The sequence below is a fragment of the Gadus macrocephalus genome, chromosome 17, assembly GCF_031168955.1.
Source record: "Gadus macrocephalus chromosome 17, ASM3116895v1".
In the NCBI taxonomy this organism is placed as follows: domain Eukaryota; kingdom Metazoa; phylum Chordata; class Actinopteri; order Gadiformes; family Gadidae; genus Gadus; species Gadus macrocephalus.
In genome coordinates, this window is record NC_082398.1 from 4695427 (window position 1) to 4720360 (window position 24934).

General features: G+C 47.6%; 1 protein-coding gene across 1 annotated transcript; it reads right to left on the reverse strand.

The window, feature by feature from the left end:
• Nucleotides 1-402: 402 nt before the first annotated feature.
• Nucleotides 403-23678, reverse strand: LOC132445735 (IgGFc-binding protein-like). The gene is made up of 53 exons (XM_060035851.1): nucleotides 23549-23678; nucleotides 23084-23109; nucleotides 21825-21971; nucleotides 20560-20828; nucleotides 18870-18954; nucleotides 17417-17572; nucleotides 17078-17242; nucleotides 16671-16768; nucleotides 16503-16581; nucleotides 16272-16385; nucleotides 16155-16217; nucleotides 15769-15962; nucleotides 15530-15671; nucleotides 15170-15414; nucleotides 14749-14897; nucleotides 14530-14658; nucleotides 14238-14376; nucleotides 13790-13931; nucleotides 13337-13536; nucleotides 12957-13095; nucleotides 12584-12712; nucleotides 12191-12384; nucleotides 11952-12093; nucleotides 11592-11836; nucleotides 11172-11320; nucleotides 10953-11081; nucleotides 10661-10799; nucleotides 10200-10341; nucleotides 9676-9875; nucleotides 9292-9430; nucleotides 8919-9047; nucleotides 8526-8719; nucleotides 8287-8428; nucleotides 7927-8171; nucleotides 7507-7655; nucleotides 7288-7416; nucleotides 6996-7134; nucleotides 6552-6693; nucleotides 6077-6276; nucleotides 5701-5839; nucleotides 5328-5456; nucleotides 4935-5128; nucleotides 4696-4837; nucleotides 4336-4580; nucleotides 3914-4062; nucleotides 3695-3823; nucleotides 3403-3541; nucleotides 2957-3098; nucleotides 2501-2700; nucleotides 1746-1884; nucleotides 953-1069; nucleotides 631-755; nucleotides 403-408 (listed from the first exon to the last, which is right to left on the reverse strand). Exons 1-53 carry the CDS (start codon nucleotides 23620-23622, stop codon nucleotides 403-405), a joined length of 7827 nt encoding a protein of 2608 aa, XP_059891834.1. The 5' UTR covers nucleotides 23623-23678.
• Between the last annotated feature and the right edge of the window lie 1256 nt (nucleotides 23679-24934).

Consider the following 24934-nt stretch of genomic DNA (forward strand, 5'->3'; position numbering starts at 1 on the left):
GACAGAGAGAGAGAGAGAGAGAGAGACAGAGAGAGAGAGACAGAGAGAGAGAGAGACAGAGACAGAGACAGAGAGAGAGAGAGAGAGAGAGAGAGAGAGAGAGCCGTAGAGAGAGAGAGAGAGAGAGAGAGAGAGAGAGAGAGAGAGACAGAGAGAGAGAGAGACAGAGAGACAGAGAGACAGAGAGACAGAGAGAGAGAGAGAGAGAGAGAGAGAGAGCAGTAGGGAGAGATAGAGAGAGAGCAGTAGGGAGAGAGGAAGGGACAGATTTAGCCGGTTAGGATGAACGGCAGCAGGTGTTCAGCGATTACAAAGTATTACGGAACAGAGGGATTAAGGAGATATGGAGAAGATTGAACAGCTTTGACGCATTTTAGTGTGTGTGTGTGTGTGTGTGTACATTCATGTCTGTGTGCATGCCTCTAAATGCGCGTATATATGCGTGTAATTGTTTGTGTGTCTATGTGTCAGTGTGTGTGTGTGTGCATGCGTGCGTGCCTGTGTGTGTGTAATGGTGCATGCATAAGTGTGCGTGTGTGGTTGCGTGAGTGCGTGCGTGCGTGCGTGCGTGCGTGCGTGCGTGCGTGCGTGCGTGCGTGCGTGCGTGTGCGTGCGTGCGTGAGCACGTACCAGCGTTCTCCTGGCCTTCATCAGTGTGACGGTGACCCCCTCCACGGTGACGTAGAGCTTCTTCAGGTAGGCCAGCCCAGCCCCGCCTCGCTCCTCGTTCTTACCCTCCACCGAGAACCAAGGCCCTGCCCGCGGCGAGGTCAAGAGGTCACAGAGCAGGAAGTTAACCTAGTTTAAGTTATTACTGTGTGTTTATGCATGTGTGCGTGTGTCTGAATGTCCCTGTGTGTGTGTGTGTGTGTGTGTGTGTGTGTGTGTGTGTGTGTGTGTGTGTGTGTGTGTGTGTGTGTGTGTGTGTGTGTGTGTCTGCGAGTGTTTGTACCTGTTTTATTGCCGCAGTTCCTGGCCAGTGTGTAGGTGCAGGTGCCCATGAAGCTGTAGAACTTCTTGTCAAAGGTGTTGTAGTGGGGGTCCCCTGAGATCACGCAGTCCTGGGAGCCTAGGGGTCAACACCATCACAAGACGTGAATACATTATCAAAAGATGGGAAGACATTATCACTAGAGATTAATAAATTATCACGAGATGTCATTATCAAAAAAGATGAAAATATTATCATGAGATTAATACATGATCACTAGAAATATATACTTTATCGCAAGAGGTCAACACAATATCAAAAGATGGGAAGACATTATCACTAGAGATTAATTTAATATCACTAGAGATGTCATTATCACGAGAGATGTCATTATCACTAAAGATTAAAACATTATCATGAAATTAATACACGATCACTAGAAATAAATACATTATCACAAGAGATCAACACATTATCACAAGATGTGAAGACATTGTCACTAGAGATGTCATTATCACTAAAGATGAAAACATTATCACTAGAGATTCATACATTATCACAAGAGGTGAATACATTATAGCAAGAGGTGAATACATGATCACTACATCTGGCTGAACTACGGTGGTTTCCGACCAATCCGAGTCCTACAAGGATCTACGGGATCTATTTGACAGACGGTGATAGACAGATGGCTCATCCAATCACCTGCCAAGTTCGTTTTTTGGAATTGCCTGCCCTTTTCCAAACACCTTCTATGGACGACTGCCCAATGTGAGACTACCCTGGGAGCCCCAGAGAACAGACTGGGTCTTACTTGTAGGGTAACAGCCCAGCTCTCCTCCTTGGAGCTTGCACTCCTGCTCTGGGGGGCACACTGAGGCTGTGCACGTGATGCTTGGTGCGTTGCATCTACATTTCTGCTTACAGTCATCCACGTAAAACTCATCGCCAGGCTGGGAGAGAGAGGCATACACAGAGAGGGGGAGAGAAAGAGAGAGATCGTTAGGTGGTAAGATGAGGTGAAAGTGTGTTATCAACATCAACTTTAGTTATCTTTGGGTGCGGGTGGTAGCCAGTAGGTGGCATTCTTCCCTCTGGCCGAAACATCAATCCCGATGCCCCAGTGCAGTGACGGGGACCCTGTGCTGAGGAAGGCGCCGTCCTTCGGAGGAGACGTAAAACCCAGGTCCTGACTCACTGAAGTCATAAAAGATCCCAGGGCACAAAGAGCAGGGGTTTCCCCTGGGTCCTGGCAAAAACTGTCCAACCAGGCTCATTCAATCTGGCCCCCCAATCATCCCCCTGTATTATTGGCTGATTCATTAATTCCCTCACTCTCCACCCCAAGCTGGTGTGTGGTGAGCGTTCTGGCACAGATTGGCTGCCGAGCATCACCCAAGTGGGTGCTACGCACTGCTGGTGGTAAGTGACGTTCCCCCCTTCACTGTAAAGCCCTATAGGGACTTGAAAAGCGCTTTATAAATTCAATGATTATTTATCAACTTGAAAGACCAACCAACCGAAGGCCAAAAACACAGAAAACACACACACCCGCACACACACCCGTACCTCATAGTACTGTCCGTTGACTGTGTAGTTGCAGCCACAGGAGCTCTTCTCCACACACTTGCCGGCGCTCAGCACGAAGCCGGAGTCGCACACGCAGCCCTCGGAGCAGGGACCCCCACAGCCCGAGGACCCCCCACTGCAGGACGCCTGGCAGGGGGGCGCACACGGCTCGTAGTGGCTGTTGGGATCACATGGGAGAGCTGGGGGGGGGGGGGGGGAGAGAGAGAGAGAGAGAGAGAGAGAGAGAGAGAGAGAGGGTGATTACATAACCATATAAGCCGACTATACAGGTGTGACTGATTTTGTGACTTCTTCATACAGTAAACTGGAGATGAAGATCAATTGAGAAGGGGAAGAAAAATCCATCTTGCACCCATCATCCCTTTGTACACACATAGACACACACACACACACACACACACACACACACACACACACACACACACAAACACTCACGGCAGAAGGTGTTGTTCCTCCAGGTTCCCACGGTAACGCCGCGGTCCTGGCACTCGTTGACGTACGCCTCGATGGCCTCACAGAGGATGGGCCTGCTGCCGTCCAGCGCACACAGGTCAAACAGGCAGTCCTTGAAGTAGCTCTGCACACACACACCCACACACACACACACACACCTTCCGTTAAGAGCAGGTCTAGACAATCTCAATGTCAATTATGTTTGACTGGTCTAGCTTAAGAGCAGCACAGGTATATTAATCCATGTTGTTTATATCTTTCTGGACATTGTGTCTGTCAGTATTTGCGATGTGTTTCCCTGTGTTTGTGTGTGACCCAGTGTGTCCATGTGATCGTGTGTAGAGATGATTTCCACTTTTTGTCTATGGTTGTGTGATCCAATGAGTGTGTTCTTGTGGTTGTGTAGATGGGGGGGGGGGACAACTCACGTTGGGGTTGACTTTGCGGTGGCAGACGGCAAAGGGGCCCTTCTTGTCCAGCAGCATGCCACAGAAGCCAGAGCTCTCGTAGCGGTCCTGTTCTTCCTCTGTACAGCCAGGAACCGTGGTGTTGGGCTTGACATTGCAGCTACGAGAGAGACGGACAAGACCTCAGTGAGTACTCAGTGTTTAATGATGGACCGAATCATTCTGCTCTCACTGCTTCTATGAGTATCTTGACAAACGGTCAAATACAGGTGAAGTCATGTAGCTGTCTGGGCGGACACGTGATAGTACTTACGTTGGATCGGTGACCCAGCTGTGTCCAAAGTCGTTGGCGTTGGGAGTCAGAGATCCGTCAGGCTTCCTGAAGTCATCCTTGGCATTGAGGTTGTAGTCTCCGCACAATCCACACAACTTGTCCTGGTAGCTGTAGGGCACAGGGATGGGATGAGGGAATGTCCTCGGCCACTTATCATGACAACTGACAGGTGAATGGGAACAGCAGGAGTCTACTTACTCTTTGATCACCTTGATGTCCATGAAGTGGTTCCCATCGTAGCGAACGTTGACGCCAAAGTCCATGGAAACCATGTAGAATTTACCAGACTTGAACACTGAGACGCCGGGGCTGGGAGTCAAGGGCAGGTTTACATTGGTCCCGTTCAGCTTTAAAAAAAAATAGGACGTATTTTAGAGGAGCACAATTACTGAAGAACGTTTTCAAAGCCATGTCTGAGGTGGGCTTAAGGGGAAGATAAAGGAGTCATTGGCATTTCTTGATGGCATTTGTCATTTTTACTTCCACATAACCATGTGAGCCAATTAAATTGCTCCTAGAAAAACCCTTCATAAAGCACTTCAACAGCAGTGAACAGATTGCCACTGTGGAAGCTCTGTCTAAATGACTGTCACTTTCAGTCTGCTTTGGTCCTTCTTTACCTGAACAGTGCCTCCCTTCAGGATGGAGATCTTCTGCATGCGCACGTAAACGTGCACAGCCTTAATGTAGGAGATGGACGGGTTGTTGTAGCGGTTCTCGTTGTCGGCGTGGACCTCAAAGTGAGGGACGGACGTGTCGTTGCAGGGCTCCGACATCACGTAGCTGCAGTTGCCCATGAAGTTGTACTTGCGCTTATCAAAGGTGCTGTAGTGAGGATCCCCCGACGCAACGCACGTGGACGTGTCTGGAGGATTACCGTAGAAATAGACATTGTTTTTAGCCAGGAAGGATCTCACATGCTTTACAATGAAGTAACGACGGATCAGCACTCCGATCCAACTTTAGGAGAGCGCGGTTACCTTTTGGATAGCATCCGTGCGTCCCGCTGACCTCTCGGCACTCCTCGGTGGGGTCGCAGGAGTTGTCCACGCAGGACAGGGTGTAGTTCCCCGCACAGCGACACAGCTGGGAACAGCCGTCACCGTAGATGATCTCTCCGGGCTGTGGAAGAAGAAAGAGTGAGGCGAAGCCAACACCTTTGGCCATCCTTCTTTTCAGGGTGTCATCCTGTCATTCTGTCTGTGTCGGGTTCTGTAACCTCGTAGTAGTTGTTGTTGTCGTCCAAGCAGCCACACTTGTCCAGAGGCACACAGCGGCGGCCCTTGAACACGAAGCCCGGCTTGCAGAAGCAGCCGCTGATGCAGGAGCCGCTGCAGTTGGTGGAGGGATCCTCACAGCTGGGAATACAGGCCGGCCCGCACTCTATGTACTCCGCGTCCGGCGGGCATTTAGCTTTGAGAGAAGACGGACGAAGAAAAAAGATAAATAAGACACAGAACACAGACATCGCTTCAGAATGACGGATCTATGAGTGGCTCCAGTGTGTGGAGATGGATGTGCAGATGGGAACGATCTATGTTAATGATTCTAAGGATAATCTTTGATCAGGTTTAGGAGTGACGGTTGGGTTTTTATGGACGGTCGGTCTTACCTGGCGTTGTCACTGTGGTTGGTCTCGGAGTTGTAGGTCCTTGGGTTGTTGGTTTAGGTGTAGTTGGGCCTGGAGTTGATGGTTTAGGTGTAGTTGGGCCCGGAGTTGTTGGTTTGGGTGTAGTTGGGGCTGGAATTGGAGGTTTAGATTGGCATTATCAAGAGAGATTTACCTTATCATCAGAGGTTTACACTATTAAAAGAGATTTACATTTCTTAAATACATTAACCTTATTAGCATAGGTTAACATTCCCACAAGAGGTCTACATTGTCATAACTTAATGACATGTTCAAGAGGTTTACTTGCTCACAAGAGCCTGACGTGATCACTAGAGAGCTACCTGGGAGCCCCAGAGGACAGACTGCGTCTTACTTGTAGGGTAACAGCCCAGCTCTCCTCCTTGGAGCTTGCACTCCTGCTCTGGGGGGCAGACTGAGGCCTGGCAAGTGACGAAGGGGACGTCGCATCTACATTTCAGCTGACAGTCGTCCACGTAAAACTCATCGCCAGGCTGGGAGAGAGAGAGAGACGGACGGAAGGACGGACGGACGGACGGACAGACAGACGGAGAGGGGCAAAGAGAGGTTAAGCGGGAGAGAAAAGACAGATGTTGCAAACTGTCAGCTGGTAATATGAATGGGGAGTTTTGAGTGTATCATCAACTTCACTCAGAAAGACCAACCAACCAACCATTAGACACAAACACAGACACACACACACAGACACACACACACACACACACCCGTACCTCATAGTACTGTCCGTTGACTGTGTAGTTGCAGCCACAGGAGTTCTTCTCCACACACTTGCCGGCGCTCAGCACGAAGCCGGAGTCGCACACGCAGCCCTCGGAGCAGGGACCCCCACAGCCCGAGGACCCCCCACTGCAGGACGCCTGGCAGGGGGGCGCACACGGCTCGTAGTGGCTGTTGGGATCACATGGGAGAGCTGGGGGGGGGGGGGGGGGGGAGAGAGGGAGAGAGAGAGAGAGAGAGAGAGAGAGAGAGAGAGAGAGAGAGAGAGAGAGGGTGATTACATAACCATATAAGCCGACTATACAGGTGTGACTGATTTTGTGACTTCTTCATACAGTAAACTGGAGATGAAGATCAATTGAGAAGGGGAAGAAAAATCCATCTTGCACCCATCATCCCTTTGTACACACATAGACACACACACACACACACACACACACACACACACACACACACACAAACACTCACGGCAGAAGGTGTTGTTCCTCCAGGTTCCCACGGTAACGCCGCGGTCCTGGCACTCGTTGACGTACGCCTCGATGGCCTCACAGAGGATGGGCCTGCTGCCGTCCAGCGCACACAGGTCAAACAGGCAGTCCTTGAAGTAGCTCTGCACACACACACCCACACACACACACACACCTTCCGTTAAGAGCAGGTCTAGACAATCTCAATGTCAATTATGTTTGACTGGTCTAGCTTAAGAGCAGCACAGGTATATTAATCCATGTTGTTTATATCTTTCTGGACATTGTGTCTGTCAGTATTTGCGATGTGTTTCCCTGTGTTTGTGTGTGACCCAGTGTGTCCATGTGATCGTGTGTAGAGATGATTTCCACTTTTTGTCTATGGTTGTGTGATCCAATGAGTGTGTTCTTGTGGTTGTGTAGATGGGGGGGGGGGACAACTCACGTTGGGGTTGACTTTGCGGTGGCAGACGGCAAAGGGGCCCTTCTTGTCCAGCAGCATGCCACAGAAGCCAGAGCTCTCGTAGCGGTCCTGTTCTTCCTCTGTACAGCCAGGAACCGTGGTGTTGGGCTTGACATTGCAGCTACGAGAGAGACGGACAAGACCTCAGTGAGTACTCAGTGTTTAATGATGGACCGAATCATTCTGCTCTCACTGCTTCTATGAGTATCTTGACAAACGGTCAAATACAGGTGAAGTCATGTAGCTGTCTGGGCGGACACGTGATAGTACTTACGTTGGATCGGTGACCCAGCTGTGTCCAAAGTCGTTGGCGTTGGGAGTCAGAGATCCGTCAGGCTTCCTGAAGTCATCCTTGGCATTGAGGTTGTAGTCTCCGCACAATCCACACAACTTGTCCTGGTAGCTGTAGGGCACAGGGATGGGATGAGGGAATGTCCTCGGCCACTTATCATGACAACTGACAGGTGAATGGGAACAGCAGGAGTCTACTTACTCTTTGATCACCTTGATGTCCATGAAGTGGTTCCCATCGTAGCGAACGTTGACGCCAAAGTCCATGGAAACCATGTAGAATTTACCAGACTTGAACACTGAGACGCCGGGGCTGGGAGTCAAGGGCAGGTTTACATTGGTCCCGTTCAGCTTTAAAAAAATAGGACGCATTTTAGAGGAGCACAATTACTGAAGAACGTTTTCAAAGCCATGTCTGAGGTGGGCTTAAGGGGAAGATAAAGGAGTCATTGGCATTTCTTGATGGCATTTGTCATTTTTACTTCCACATAACCATGTGAGCCAATTAAATTGCTCCTAGAAAAACCCTTCATAAAGCACTTCAACAGCAGTGAACAGATTGCCACTGTGGAAGCTCTGTCTAAATGACTGTCACTTTCAGTCTGCTTTGGTCCTTCTTTACCTGAACAGTGCCTCCCTTCAGGATGGAGATCTTCTGCATGCGCACGTAAACGTGCACAGCCTTAATGTAGGAGATGGACGGGTTGTTGTAGCGGTTCTCGTTGTCGGCGTGGACCTCAAAGTGAGGGACGGACGTGTCGTTGCAGGGCTCCGACATCACGTAGCTGCAGTTGCCCATGAAGTTGTACTTGCGCTTATCAAAGGTGCTGTAGTGAGGATCCCCCGACGCAACGCACGTGGACGTGTCTGGAGGATTACCGTAGAAATAGACATTGTTTTTAGCCAGGAAGGATCTCACATGCTTTACAATGAAGTAACGACGGATCAGCACTCCGATCCAACTTTAGAAGAGCGCGGTTACCTTTTGGATAGCATCCGTGCGTCCCGCTGACCTCTCGGCACTCCTCGGTGGGGTCGCAGGAGTTGTCCACGCAGGACAGGGTGTAGTTCCCCGCACAGCGACACAGCTGGGAACAGCCGTCACCGTAGATGATCTCTCCGGGCTGTGGAAGAAGAAAGAGTGAGGCGAAGCTAACACCTTTGGCCATCCTTCTTTTCAGGGTGTCATCCTGTCATTCTGTCTGTGTCGGGTTCTGTAACCTCGTAGTAGTTGTTGTTGTCGTCCAAGCAGCCACACTTGTCCAGAGGCACACAGCGGCGGCCCTTGAACACGAAGCCCGGCTTGCAGAAGCAGCCGCTGATGCAGGAGCCGCTACAGTTGGTGGAGGGATCCTCACAGCTGGGAATACAGGCCGGCCCGCACTCTATGTACTCCGCGTCCGGCGGGCATTTAGCTTTGAGAGAAGACGGACGAAGAAAAAAGATAAATAAGACACAGAACACAGACATCGCTTCAGAATGACGGATCTATGAGTGGCTCCAGTGTGTGGAGATGGATGTGCAGATGGGAACGATCTATGTTAATGATTCTAAGGATAATCTTTGATCAGGTTTAGGAGTGACGGTTGGGTTTTTATGGACGGTCGGTCTTACCTGGCGTTGTCACTGTGGTTGGTCTCGGAGTTGTAGGTCCTTGGGTTGTTGGTTTAGGTGTAGTTGGGCCTGGAGTTGATGGTTTAGGTGTAGTTGGGCCCGGAGTTGTTGGTTTGGGTGTAGTTGGGGCTGGAGTTGGAGGTTTAGATTGGCATTATCAAGAGAGATTTACCTTATCATCAGAGGTTTACACTATTAAAAGAGATTTACATTTCTTAAATACATTAACCTTATTAGCATAGGTTAACATTCCCACAAGAGGTCTACATTGTCATAACTTAATGACATGTTCAAGAGGTTTACTTGCTCACAAGAGCCTGACGTGATCACTAGAGAGCTACCTGGGAGCCCTAGAGGACAGACTGCGTCTTACTTGTAGGGTAACAGCCCAGCTCTCCTCCTTGGAGCTTGCACTCCTGCTCTGGGGGGCAGACTGAGGCCTGGCAAGTGACGAAGGGGACGTCGCATCTACATTTCAGCTGACAGTCGTCCACGTAAAACTCATCGCCAGGCTGGGAGAGAGAGAGAGACGGACGGACGGACGGACGGACGGACGGACGGACAGACAGACAGACGGAGAGGGGCAAAGAGAGGTTAAGCGGGAGAGAAAAGACAGATGTTGCAAACTGTCAGCTGGTAATATGAATGGGGAGTTTTGAGTGTATCATCAACTTCACTCAGAAAGACCAACCAACCAACCATTAGACACAAACACAGACACACACACACAGACACACACACACACACACACCCGTACCTCATAGTACTGTCCGTTGACTGTGTAGTTGCAGCCACAGGAGTTCTTCTCCACACACTTGCCGGCGCTCAGCACGAAGCCGGAGTCGCACACGCAGCCCTCGGAGCAGGGACCCCCACAGCCTGAGGACCCCCCACTGCAGGACGCCTGGCAGGGGGGCGCACACGGCTCGTAGTGGCTGTTGGGATCACATGGGAGAGCTGGGGGGGGGGGGAAGAGAGAGAGAGAGAGAGAGAGAGAGAGAGAGAGAGAGAGAGAGAGAGAGAGAGAGAGAGAGAGAGAGACAGACAGACAGACAGACAGACAGACAGACAGACAGACAGACAGACAGACAGACAGACAGACAGACAGACAGAGCGAGAGGGGGTGATTACATAACCATTTACGCCGACTAAACAGGTGTGACTGATCATTGAGAAGGGGACGAACCATCCATCTTACACCCATCATCCCTTTGTACACAAATAGACCCCCACACACACACACACACACACACAGACACACACACACGCACAAATACTCACGGCAGAAGGTGTTGTTCCTCCAGGTTCCCACGGTAACGCCGCGGTCCTGGCACTCGTTGACGTACGCCTCGATGGCCTCACACAGGATGGGCCTGCTGCCGTCCAGCGCACACAGGTCAAACAGGCAGTCCTTGAAGTAGCTCTGCACACACACACACACACACACACACACACACACACACACACACACCTTCCGTTAAGAGCAGGTCTGGACAATCTCAATGGCAATTATGTTTGACTGGTTTTGCTTAAGAGCAGCACAAGTAAATTAGTCCATGTTGTTTATATCTTTCTGGACATTGTGTCTGTCAGTATTTGCGATGTGTTTCCCTTTGTTTGTGTGTGACCCAGTGTGTCCATGTGATCGTGTTTAGAGATGTTTTCCACTTTTTGTCTATGGTTGTGTGATCCTATGAGTATGTTCTTGTGGTTGTGTAGATGGGGGGGGGGGGACAACTCACGTTGGGGTTGACTTTGCGGTGGCAGATGGCGAAGGGGCCCTTCTTGTCCAGCAGCATGCCACAGTAGCCAGAGCTCTCGTAGCGGTCCTGTTCTTCCTCTGTACAGCCAGGAACCGTGGTGTTGGGCTTGACATTGCAGCTACGAGAGAGGCGGACAAGACCTCAGTGAGTACTCAGTGTTTAATGATGGACCGAATCATTCTGCTCTCACTGCTTCTTTGAGTATCTTGACAAACAGTCAAATACAGGTGAAGTCATGTAGCTGTCTGGGCGGACACGTGATAGTACTTACGTTGGATCGGTGACCCAGCTGTGTCCAAAGTCGTTGGCGTTGGGAGTCAGAGATCCGTCGGGCTTCCTGAAGTCATCCTTGGCATTGAAATTGTAGTCTCCGCACAATCCACACAACTTGTCCTGGTAGCTGTAGGGCACAGGGATGGGATGAGCGAATGTCCTCGGCCACTTATCATGACAACTGACAGGTGAATGGGAACAGCAGGAGTCTACTTACTCTTTGATCACCTTGATGTCCATGAAGTGGTTCCCATCGTAGCGAACGTTGACGCCAAAGTCCATGGAAACCGTGTAGAATTTACCAGACTTGAACACTGAGACGCCGGGGCTGGGAGTCAAGGGCAGGTTTACATTGGTCCCGTTCAGCTTTAAAAAAATAGGATGCATTTTAGAGGAGCACAATTACTGAAGAACGTTTTCAAAGCCATGTCTGAGGTGGGCTTAAGGGGAAGATAAAGGAGTCATTGGCATTTCTTGATGGCATTTGTCATTTTTACTTCCACATAACCATGTGAGCCAATTCAATTGCTCCTAGAAAAACCCTTCATAAAGCACTTCAACAGCAGTGAACAGCTTGCCACTGTGGAAGCTCTGTCTAAATGACTGTCACTTTCAGTCTGCTTTGGTCCTTCTTTACCTGAACAGTGCCTCCCTTCAGGATGGAGATCTTCTGCATGCGCACGTAAACGTGCACAGCCTTAATGTAGGAGATGGACGGGTTGTTGTAGCGGTTCTCGTTGTCGGCGTGGACCTCAAAGTGAGGGACGGACGTGTCGTTGCAGGGCTCCGACATCACGTAGCTGCAGTTGCCCATGAAGTTGTACTTGCGCTTATCAAAGGTGCTGTAGTGAGGATCCCCCGACGCAACGCACGTGGACGTGTCTGGAGGATTACCGTAGAAATAGACATTGTTTTTAGCCAGGAAGGATCTCACATGCTTTACAATGAAGTAACGACGGATCATCACTCCAATCCAACTTCACGACAGCGCGGTTACCTTTTGGATAGCATCCGTGCGTCCCGCTGACCTCTCGGCACTCCTCGGTGGGGTCGCAGGAGTTGTCCACGCAGGACAGGGTGTAGTTCCCCGCACAGCGACACAGCTGGGAACAGCCGTCACCGTAGATGATCTCTCCGGGCTGTGGAAGAAGAAAGAGTGAGGCGAAGCTAACACCTTTGGCCATCCTTCTTTTCAGGGTGTCATCCTGTCATTCTGTCTGTGTCGGGTTCTGTAACCTCGTAGTAGTTGTTGTTGTCGTCCAAGCAGCCACACTTGTCCAGAGGCACACAGCGGCGGCCCTTGAACACGAAGCCCGGCTTGCAGAAGCAGCCGCTGATGCAGGAGCCGCTGCAGTTGGTGGAGGGATCCTCACAGCTGGGAATACAGGCCGGCCCGCACTCTATGTACTCCGCGTCCGGCGGGCATTTAGCTTTGAGAGAAGACGGACGAAGAAAAAAGATAAATAAGACACAGAACACAGACATCGCTTCAGAATGACGGATCTATGAGTGGCTCCAGTGTGTGGAGATGGATGTGCAGATGGGAACGATCTATGTTAATGATTCTAAGGATAATCTTTGATCAGGTTTAGGAGTGACGGTTGGGTTTTTATGGACGGTCGGTCTTACCTGGCGTTGTCACTGTGGTTGGTCTCGGAGTTGTAGGTCCTTGGGTTGTTGGTTTAGGTGTAGTTGGGCCTGGAGTTGATGGTTTAGGTGTAGTTGGGCCCGGAGTTGTTGGTTTGGGTGTAGTTGGGGCTGGAATTGGAGGTTTAGATTGGCATTATCAAGAGAGATTTACCTTATCATTAGAGGTTTACACTATTCAAAGAGATTTACATTTCTTAAATACATTAACCTTATTAGCATAGGTTAACATTCCCACAAGAGGTCTACATTGTCATAACTTAATGACATGTTCAAGAGGTTTACTTGCTCACAAGAGCCTGACGTGATCACTAGAGAGCTACCTGGGAGCCCCAGAGGACAGACTGCGTCTTACTTGTAGGGTAACAGCCCAGCTCTCCTCCTTGGAGCTTGCACTCCTGCTCTGGGGGGCAGACTGAGGCCTGGCAAGTGACGAAGGGGACGTCGCATCTACATTTCAGCTGACAGTCGTCCACGTAAAACTCATCGCCAGGCTGGGAGAGAGAGAGAGACGGACGGAAGGACGGACGGACGGACGGACGGACGGACGGACGGAGAGGGGCAAAGAGAGGTTAAGCGGGAGAGAAAAGACAGATGTTGCAAACTGTCAGCTGGTAATATGAATGGGGAGTTTGGAGTGTATCATCAACTTCACTCAGAAAGACCAACCAACCAACCATTAGACACAAACACAGACACACACACACACACACACACACACACACACACACGTACCTCATAGTACTGTCCGTTGACCGTGTAGTTGCAGCCACAGGAGTTCTTCTCCACACACTTGCCGGCGCTCAGCACGAAGCCGGAGTCGCACACGCAGCCCTCGGAGCAGGGACCCCCACAGCCCGAGGACCCCCCACTGCAGGACGCCTGGCAGGGGGGCGCACACGGCTCGTAGTGGCTGTTGGGATCACATGGGAGAGCTGGGGGGGGGGGGGGGGGAGAGAGAGAGAGAGAGAGAGAGAGAGAGAGAGAGGGTGATTACATAACCATATAAGCCGACTATACAGGTGTGACTGATTTTGTGACTTCTTCATACAGTAAACTGGAGATGAAGATTAATTGAGAAGGGGAAGAAAAATCCATCTTGCACCCATCATCCCTTTGTACACACATAGACACACACACACACACACACACACACACACACACACACACACACACACAAACACTCACGGCAGAAGGTGTTGTTCCTCCAGGTTCCCACGGTAACGCCGCGGTCCTGGCACTCGTTGACGTACGCCTCGATGGCCTCACAGAGGATGGGCCTGCTGCCGTCCAGCGCACACAGGTCAAACAGGCAGTCCTTGAAGTAGCTCTGCACACACACACCCACACACACACACACACACACCTTCCGTTAAGAGCAGGTCTAGACAATCTCAATGTCAATTATGTTTGACTGGTCTAGCTTAAGAGCAGCACAGGTATATTAATCCATGTTGTTTATATCTTTCTGGACATTGTGTCTGTCAGTATTTGCGATGTGTTTCCCTGTGTTTGTGTGTGACCCAGTGTGTCCATGTGATCGTGTGTAGAGATGATTTCCACTTTTTGTCTGTGGTTGTGTGATCCAATGAGTGTGTTCTTGTGGTTGTGTAGATGGGGGGGGGGGACAACTCACGTTGGGGTTGACTTTGCGGTGGCAGACGGCAAAGGGGCCCTTCTTGTCCAGCAGCATGCCACAGAAGCCAGAGCTCTCGTAGCGGTCCTGTTCTTCCTCTGTACAGCCAGGAACCGTGGTGTTGGGCTTGACATTGCAGCTACGAGAGAGACGGACAAGACCTCAGTGAGTACTCAGTGTTTAATGATGGACCGAATCATTCTGCTCTCACTGCTTCTATGAGTATCTTGACAAACGGTCAAATACAGGTGTAGTCATGTAGCTGTCTGGGCGGACACGTGATAGTACTTACGTTGGATCGGTGACCCAGCTGTGTCCAAAGTCGTTGGCGTTGGGAGTCAGAGATCCGTCGGGCTTCCTGAAGTCATCCTTGGCATTGAGGTTGTAGTCTCCGCACAGTCCACACAACTTGTCCTGGTAGCTGTAGGGCACAGGGTTTGGATGAGGGAATGTCCTCGGCCACTTATCATGACAACTGACAGGTGAATGGGAACAGCAGGAGTCTACTTACTCTTTGATCACCTTGATGTCCATGAAGTGGTTCCCATCGTAGCGAACGGTGACGCCAAAGTCCATGGAAACCGTGTAGAATTTACCAGACTTGAACACTGACACGCCGGGGCTGGGAGTCAAGGGCAGGTTTACATTGGTCCCGTTCAGCTTTAAAAAAAATAGGACGCATTTTAGAGGAGCACAATTACTGAAGAACGTTTTCAAAGCCATGTCTGAGGTGGGCTTAAGGGGAAGATAAAGGAGTCATTGGCATTTCTTGATGGCATTTGTCATTTTTACTTCCACATAACCATGTGAGCCAATAAAATTGCTCCTAGAAAAACCCTTCATAAAGCACTTCAACAGCAGTGAACAGCTTGCCGCTGTGGAAGCTCTGTCTAAATGACTGTCACTTTCAGTCTGCTTTGGTCCTTCTTTACCTGAACAGTGCCTCCCTTCAGGATGGAGATCTTCTGCATGCGCACGTAAACGTGCACAGCCTTAATGTAGGAGATGGACGGGTTGTTGTAGCGGTTCTCGTTGTCGGCGTGGACCTCAAAGTGAGGGACGGACGTGTCGTTGCACGGCTCCGACATCACGTAGCTGCAGTTGCCCATGAAGTTGTACTTGCGCTTATCAAAGGTGCTGTAGTGAGGATCCCCCGACGCAACGCACGTGGACGTGTCTGGAGGATTACCGTAGAAATAGACATTGTTTTTAGCCAGGAAGGATCTCACATGCTTTACAATGAAGTAACGACGGATCAGCACTCCGATCCAACTTTAGAAGAGCGCGGTTACCTTTTGGATAGCATCCGTGCGTCCCGCTGACCTCTCGGCACTCCTCGGTGGGGTCGCAGGAGTTGTCCACGCAGGACAGGGTGTAGTTCCCCGCACAGCGACACAGCTGGGAACAGCCGTCACCGTAGATGATCTCTCCGGGCTGTGGAAGAAGAAAGAGTGAGGCGAAGCTAACACCTTTGGCCATCCTTCTTTTCAGGGTGTCATCCTGTCCTTCTGTCTGTGTCGGGTTCTGTAACCTCGTAGTAGTCGTTGTTGTCGTCCAAGCAGCCACACTTGTCCAGAGGCACACAGCGGCGGCCCTTGAACACGAAGCCCGGCTTGCAGAAGCAGCCGCTGATGCAGGAGCCGCTGCAGTTGGTGGAGGGATCCTCACAGCTGGGAATACAGGCCGGCCCGCACTCTATGTACTCCGCGCCCGGAGGGCATTTAGCTTTGAGAGAAGACGGACGACGAAAAAGATAAATAAGACACACAGAACACAGACATCGCTTCAGAATGACGGATCTATGAGTGGCTCCAGTGTGTGGAGATGGATGTGCAGATGGGAACGATCTATGTTAATGACTCCATGGATCATTTGTGGTCGTGTATGAGAGTACAGATTGGATTTTTATGGACTTACTTGGAGTTGTAGGTCCTGGGGTTGAGGGTTTAGGTGTAGTTGGGCCTGGAGTTGATGGTTTAGGTGTAGTAGGTCCTGGAGGTTTCGGTGTAGTTGGGCCTGGGGTTGTTGGTTTAGGTGTAGTTGGGCCTGGGGTTGATGGTTTAGGTGTAGTTGGGCCTGCAGTTGATGGTTTAGGTGTCGTAGGTCCTGGGACAGTTGGTTTAGGTGTAGTTGGTCCTGGGGTTGTGGCTAAAACAGAACATAACAGGAATTACAAGAGTAAGACACAGTAAGGAAAACATAATGCACATGATGTAGATCTCTTCTTCCCGGTAGACACAAAGACAAAATTCACAATCGACTCACCTTCACAAACCATAACACATACAGCATCCACAGCGATGTCTGTCAGGGCAGTCTCTCCAAAGGTACCCACGATCACAAACTGAAACACAAATCCAAAAGTCATTCACCACTGATGTACAAAATGTACGAAGCCCCTATTGCGTGGCGGTCACGGCTCCGGACGTTTACCTCGACCGCCGAGGTTCCGATGTACCGGGCCTCCGCCGGCCTCCAGCCCTCGCCTTGGTTTCCCCGGACACTGAAGAGACGGTCTCCCACGGCGCCACCTATGGACACACCAACATCGACCCGATGAGTGTGCATTGTCGTCTTGTGGCAGCGGCGTTCACAGAACTTACAGTCTGCATCGCTCATTTATGGGTCCGTTTCCTTTTATGTACCGGGGCACGGGTTGCGGCCAACACCCCGTGAGGATGAGTCCGCAAAATATGGGCTGGTGCATGTGTAAGGTGCAGCAGTGTAATGAGCGGCACTCCGGTTGGGACTGCGCTGACGCCCCTTGTGAATGGGATCTCTTGGATAAAGCGAGCTCTGATCCGGCAAATCACTCCCCCCCGGGAATTTGGGCTTCGTACCTGCAGTGACAGTGTGCACGCTCAGCTCCATGCTGCTGGCGCTGCCGTACATGTAGTAGTGGAAGGTGAGGTCCAGACAGCCGGACGAAGGTGTGGACGGACTTCTGATTTCGGCCTTGGCTCCAGCTATGGCCGTGCTGGATTCCATCAACATGTAGCTTCCCACTGCAAACAGAGAAAACAGCACCAACTTTCAAAACGTGTCACTGTTTTATTATTAGTGAGGTATTTTTTAGATATCAGACTTTTTCTGCACTGTTGAAAGCTATCAGAAAAAAACATTTATGTAACATAATATAACGATGATATGATTAAATAAACAGGACTATTGCCACTCACGTCCGGGTTGGGAAAAGTCATCATTCGGGCCTGTGCCCGCGGTTTCCGTAGCCCCGGTCCACTGCTCAAAGCCGTAGATGTCTGGATTCTCTGGTACGGGTGCGGTCCAACCGCACAGGTCATCGATGGTGTCGAAACCACAGCCATGCACGCAAGCTGTGGGCGGTAAATAGCTATGTGATACAGAAACACCGTATGTGTATGTTTGTCAGTGGTTGTAGGAGTACCCGAATACCATTCTTGAGTAAAAGTACAGATATCTTCACAGTAAATGACTCTGGTAAAAGTAAAAAGTCACCCAATAGAACACCACCCGAGTAAAATTCTTAAAGTATCTGATGTTAATTGTACGCAAGTATCAAAAGTAATTAAGCATTGAAAGTAAAAGTACAACTAGATACTGCTATTAAAATATGCAAATCAACAAATGTTTTCACATTTGAGATTTATTGGAACTTTCAAAATATATAAAGCGTCTATACTCAGGGTCTTTCCTCACCTTCCCTCCCTCTCCATCACCTCTCACAGTGACGACCCAATTATTACTTGACATCATCGTATAATTTTTTTATTTAAATTTTAACTTTGATTACATTCGACGATGACATGGTAGCAATATTAACCATTCAGCTAATGGTTGCACACTTGCTCCGTGTGCACGGACACAGCCACCGAAAATGTATGTTTAGTACATGAGCTAAAATAAAACAACCCTTACATTCATGTAGAACTTCAACTGTAATTAATCGTACAAGAACTTAAAGGAGACATATTATACCACCAGGTGTGAGTGTGATTACCTTACAAGCCGTTTCGAAAATCTACCCTATATGACATCACTAGTGGGCGTGTCCACCTAGATCTGTGCTGGATAGATGAGCAACGTTTACTTCAGTCCACTTGGTTGGCTGGTAGACTGATCTATCCAGCACAGATCTAGGTGGACACGCCCACTAGTGATGTCATATGGGGCAGATTTTCGAAACGGCTTGTAAGGCTAATCACACTCACAACTGGTGGTATAATATGTCCCCTTTAAAGAACATCAACCGGAGAACTACATTCAACGGCAGCTCGACATTATGAATTAAAACTGCTTTCAACTGGTGGTTTAAGTGACAGGTCTGATGTCCCTCCCTCGCCCCTAAATACTATTGGACAGGTGCCCATCTCCCACCCCTTAATACTAACGGGGGAAAATTAAAGAATAATAAAAAATATATATAAATAAAGCTGAATTACAAAATAGTACTCGATCCTCTTCATTCTACAATACTAATAATACTAACTGCTAAAAACCGCCCAGTCTGGCAAAACTCTGTACTTGCCTTGAGTCTAAACAAAATATAACCATGGTGGGTTGTGTGTGTGTGTGTGTGTGTGTGTGTGTGTGTGTGTGTGTGTGTGTGTGTGTGTGTGTGTGTGTGTGTGTGTGTGTGTGCTTGGAACTTACATGGACAAGCTCCTTCACTGATGACAATGTTGTCAAGGCCCGAGTCACACGAGTCGGTGAATCCTCTCTTAGCCTCAAAGACAATCTGTGAACAATCATCACAACATCATCATGAGAGACACATTGTCACGGAAAGATACACATTGGTAGACAAAGTCCAAAAAAAGAATAGGCATGCCCTGTAAAGTCAACACTAACAAGGAGATTTGTTTTTTGTTTTTGTTTGAGATGTGAGTGTGTGTGTGTGTGTGTGTGTGTGTGTGTGTGTGTGTGTGTGTGTGTGTGTGTGTGTGTGTGTGTGTGTGTGTGTGTGTGTGTGTGTGTGTGTGTGTGTGTGTGTGTCTGTCTGTCTGCCCATGTCACAACATACAGAGATTTGCAGGGATTTCAGTATTTTATGTTCTTCAAAAGATAAGAATGTTGTGTATAATATTGTTTGCTTTGTCACACTGCAATGGTTTTACAACAAAAAGATAGCAGGTCCTGTACAAAAATGTCTTGGGTTGTAAAAGGTTTTCAAGACGTGTTCAAGCACGCACTCGCACCATTATTTTTGTTTCGTTTAAGCTGAAACTACTTTGATTGACCTCTGTCAGTTTGAAACCATTTTATTTGGTTACAACTAGGCCGACCGTTTCAAAGCACTGAATTATTTAAAGAGCAAGTGAACTGAAAATCCCTTTTTGTGTGTTAAACGTAGTCATTTGTCTTACATAATTGTCAACATGGTAATCTATGCCATGTAATCACTGTCACTGAAATAAAATCCTGTGTTTTTGCCATTCTCCTCTAAACACTATGTGAACATTCCACTCTGCTGTGAACGCATGTGGCGTTCTGTTCGTGACGGCCTGGTGGCGACGTTTGTGCGGACGTTTTCGAGCTCTGTCTGGGCAGCGGTGGACTGCGTGGTCCGCGAGAATGATTTTCGGAAACTTGTAGTGTAACGCTACGGCGCGTGCCAGATTTTATAGACAACATCGCTTATAATAACGATCATAACAGTTGCACAACGACGGTACTAAAAAAGTATCATAAAGTTGGCGTTGGTCGTAACCATGGAGATAACACGCCCTCCTCTTTTCTAAAACTCTCAACCCTAAACGTCTCTCAACCCTAAAGTGTTTGAATTCCATCTGAAACAATGGGCTCACTGGCTCTTTAAGGCCTCATTAGTGGTATAATGAATTTGGACCCAGAGTTTACACATTTTTTTCAACATAAATAGCGTGTATTTAAAAGAGTACTACATAAAGTACAACATAAAGAGTACTACATTTTTTTAGTAGGCAGGTAGGTTTCCGGTGAGGAAGACGACATAGCTGCATTGTAACTAGCAATCGCTGTAAATGTGCTAGCTATCGGCAGATCCCGGAGTTGTTAAAAGATTTGCTTATCTCTACGATACGGGGAAAACTGTAAGTTAATAGTACATGGGTCATGGGTGAGTCCCTGGAGGGCACACGCCCAGGATACACCCATTGTTTCATGTTTTATGTTTATATTTATTTATTGCCTAATTCGATTGTTTTTTCCACTAATTTCCATTTTATAGGACTAGCTATAATCACACACAGTATAGCACGTTGGGGCCATACAGCTTGTTAAAAAATGTTCACAGAAGGAAAATTGTGTATGAAAATTTTTAAAAGAAAAATACAAAATCAGAAGAGAGAGGAGAAATACTGACGTCAATCTGCTGCCTGGAGGCCTTGGTCACGGTGACGGACCCAGCCAGCCAGGAAGGACTCTGGATGCCCTTCCTCGCCCACACCTCGGTCTCCGTACCCCCAGATCTCTTGGCCAGGACCCTCAGCGTGTTGTCGCTGTCGGCGCCGTACATGTAATATCGGAATTGGACGCATATTTGCGTGGCGGGGGACGTGAGGGCGGGGCTGAGCAGGCGAGCGTTCTGTTGGTTGACCACGTTGTCACTCTCGTGGTAGATGTAGAAGCCCTCTGGAGGAGCAGAGAGGGAAGGAAAAGAGTGGGGTTATTGAAGGGATTCTTGAGAAAAAAAAATTAGTTCTGACTTTATTCTCAGAATTTTGACTTTAAAGTCAGAATTCCATAGTTTTTGAGTCTGAATTCTGACTTTATTCTCAGAATTCTAAGCATAAAGTCGGAACTGTATTTTTTTTCTTATGTGTTGACCTAATCCTCTTCCGTAGAGGTGGATTGGAAAAACTATTAAAAAATACAAATGTCGCAACGTTAGGCCTACTTTACAGTACTGTGTTCTTATCCTTTGTAGCATCCAAAAGGGGGGGGGATTTGTTTAGTCAGTCACTTACAATACAATGGATCTTATATCATATCAGAGGGAGATTGGTGTTCAATGGTTCAGTATCAGCCGAAAAACATGAGCCCTGGGCTTCATCCAGAATGGGATAGCCAGGATATATTTTTATATAAACCCCAGTGGTGTCATTAGGTAGGATTTCTAGAATGGCCGTACATGTTTATGGGATTTAAACTTTTTGGGATTCAAATCAAATTAATCATTGTATTATTTATTTATACTCTACTGTAGAAATTATTTGGTAATGCATAATTAGCCATTAATGAACATTAGTTTTATATATATATATATATATATATATATATATATATATATACACGATGAATGAACCCTAACATAGAGTTTAGGGTTAGGGTTATGGCTAACCCTAACCTTATTAAATAATGAATAAATGAATACCCTACACAATAACATGGACATTATTAGTACAGGATTACTAGACCATAAGTTAACTGTTAGTTTATTGTAAGTTAGAGCTTAATACTGAATTAAAAAAGGTTAATAAAGGTTAATTATTCCACTGTTATAAAGTGTCACCAACGATGTTTACTCATTCATTATCCTCTATAAGGATGGCGGGGGGCACAATTCTGCCACAATGTAATGAAAACGACAACCGACGGCTATTCAAGCCATCCAGGGTGAGTACTGACTTCCGTCGGGGTAGTCCCCGCTGGGCCCCGTCCCCTGGGTGGGGGTGGGGCCTTTGTGTCGGGTCCAGTCGCTGTTGTCCGCCCTGTCCTGTACAAAGCTGCAGAACGGCGCGCCGGCATCGTTGAAGTCGCAGGAGGCGAGAACGGCTAAGTAGAGGGGCGAGAGAGAGAGCGAGAGAGAGAGAGCAAGAGAGAGAGAGAGAGAGAGCGAGAGTGAGAGAGAGAGAGAGAGAGAGAGAGAGAGATTATAGTTGAGAGGATGCATGGAAAGTTCAAGAACACCTTTGAGATAGCAGGCCACACACAATAAAAAGCTACTTTTCCTGCTTTTTTCAAACACTCATAATGTTGTTGATCATTATCAGGCTTTTGAAAGTGACGATTGGGTAAACCTGCCCTTTTGTGTCGACAACAGGGCTATATTTGCCCAAGGCACACTTTGAACTGTTAATGTAAAGCCTTGTGTTTTACGCACCACTTTCAGGCAACATGTTTCACATTATGTAATACAGAGCCACACCCATGACTGTGATTCACAAGTAAAGGTATGTACAAGATGACTTTGCCCTTTTAAACATTAGTTTAATATTTGAATAATGTCAAGATATGATAACACAAGAAGATGACAAGATGACAATGAATGAATAAATATGCATCAATCTATGCGCAGAATAAATCAATCAGAAATAAATTAAACGAGAAGCTTACTAGATTTGTACAACTTTGTATTCAATTATTTTTATATTGGTAGCTTCCTCAATGATAAAACAGTATTTTGCAGAATAGTGAAGATCTTTTTTTAGTCTAATTCTGTCACTCTTAAAGCAGGATGTTGATTGGCTGGTTGAGTCAATGGTCCAAATGTTATAAAATTAGCAAATTCATTATCATATATTGCGTAGCCGTAAACTACCGGGCTCGGCCAGGCTTCACCTGATATTACACAAACGTATCCATAACTATAGCAATGGGAGGGCTGGGTTGGTTCTTCATTTATTAGTGGATTAAAGCCATGAGATATGAGCCATCACAAGATAAGTCCAGAGCATTGCTTTGGCTATCGCCACACAGCGATGCATCATGGGATCAAAACGGATGAGTGTGTGATGTGTGGCTTAAGGATTAAATATCGATTTAACTTGATCTTCAATGTGCAGCATGCGTCTCAATAATCTGTGTGCAAAGATGAGCTTTGAATGTGCATTGAGATACACAGAAAATACAATCTCTGCTAAATGATCTTAAACATGGGGACTTACTGGCATCTCCGGTTGTTGTTCTGACGCTGTTAAGGGGAAAAGCAAGAAAATAAGTTAAAGAAATACAGATTTAAAAAAAAAAAAATAGATGAGAACGGATGAGATGACGAAGGGGGTAAAGTATGAAGATGAATCATAATTAATCAATCAAGCCATAATATGAGCATTTTTTATAAGCCTTTCTAAATAGTAGTTTATGCCAATGACCAAATAAAAATCATTCAAATCGTTTTGATATGTGGTTGATTGATTCCAATGTCACTTCATCAAATATTGAGGGAATCAATTAATTCAAGTTAGGTCCTCAAAGTTTAGTACAAATAAAACTATGAAATTAACATTTTGATCATTTTGAACACCAATACACCAAAAAGGTAAACAACCTTTGATTTTTTTTGATTTTTATTCAATGCAGTAGTTTAACATTCATCATATGCATATATGTATATGCGAATCCTCTCTTACCCTTCCTCTGTGAGTGTGTCTGCTATGCATGCGCTTATCCAAAACAGAACACAAAGCCATTCTAAACGACCCATGGCTAACGCTGAAGGTTAGCGATGGAAGTAGATAGAGCTAGCACCCTAGCTACGGGTCTTTATACCCTCGTCTGAGGCCGGGGATGACCATGGGGACAAGAAAAAAGGGTTGGGTTGAATCTTGCAATGGTTGGAAGGGGGGGGGGGGGGGGGTGGGTGGAGGAAATCAGCTAAAGGACGGGCAGAGGCGTGGGTCGGGAATAGGCTCATTACACGCAATATTTGTAATTGACTTTTATGACGGCCTTTTACATGATCAAAACCCAGGTCAATGAGTAACTGGACTTGGGTGAGGCCTGGGTGTGTTGGCCAGTGTGGTGGATGTATACGCACACGTTTGCATTTCCCCTGACCCGTATGTGGTTCAGCACATAGGCGGGGAACCCTGGCTGAAACAGCCCTCCTAATGACTCACCTTATCTCCTGTTAACCCTAGATATCCCTTTTGGCTCCTATCTTTCTAAAGGGAGAGTCACTGGAAGTTTGGGCGCCTTTTCCATAAAGATAGCAATATGGGTTGTTCTATAACGGAGACACTTCTTAGAAGGAAGAACTAGAGTCACTATAACTATAGTCCTACCCTGCCTTACCAGGAAGGTTTTTTTATGTGTTGGAAAAGCACGAAAGGCTAGGGCCAGGGCCACCCCATAGCCTTTATGGCACCCTCGGCAAAATCAGTAGAAGGTGCCCCTTCTTAGGGCAAGATGCCACAACATTGCCTTCCATCGCAAACTACTCTTTTTTTAAAAGCATTTTATGCATTATTCGTTTGCACAAGGCTGCACTTTTATGTACGTTGCCTCAGAACGCCCGTGTATCGTACAGAGTTGGAGCACACCGTATTACTTCACAAGAGTTTTTTCTTCTGTGGAAATACAGAATAAACACCCTGTATCCGACTCCCTCCTGACCGGTGTTTGTAATAACGCAGTTTAAAAAGAACGGCGTTAGGTGTAATCTAACTAATTATACTGCCTCGTTACAACGCCGTTACCGTTACTGTACGTTAAATGCGGTGCGTTAACATGAATTGATTGAACCTGAGAGCTACTTCATGGGTACTGAGTCATATGAAGGGCACCCAGTTCTATACACTCTTCTGAAATAACAAATTTGCTCAGTTTACCTTTCGTTATATATTACTATTAATGATTAATGATACTCATCAATGTGAAGACATGTTAATGAACTAAGTCATGTTAATGATTTCTCACAAAAATTATCAACAATGACTTAAAAAAGGTGGGAAAGAGTTGTTCAAGAATGAGTAGTGCTATTTTTAGAACAGGCCTGCGGGCGCCTCATGTGGTCC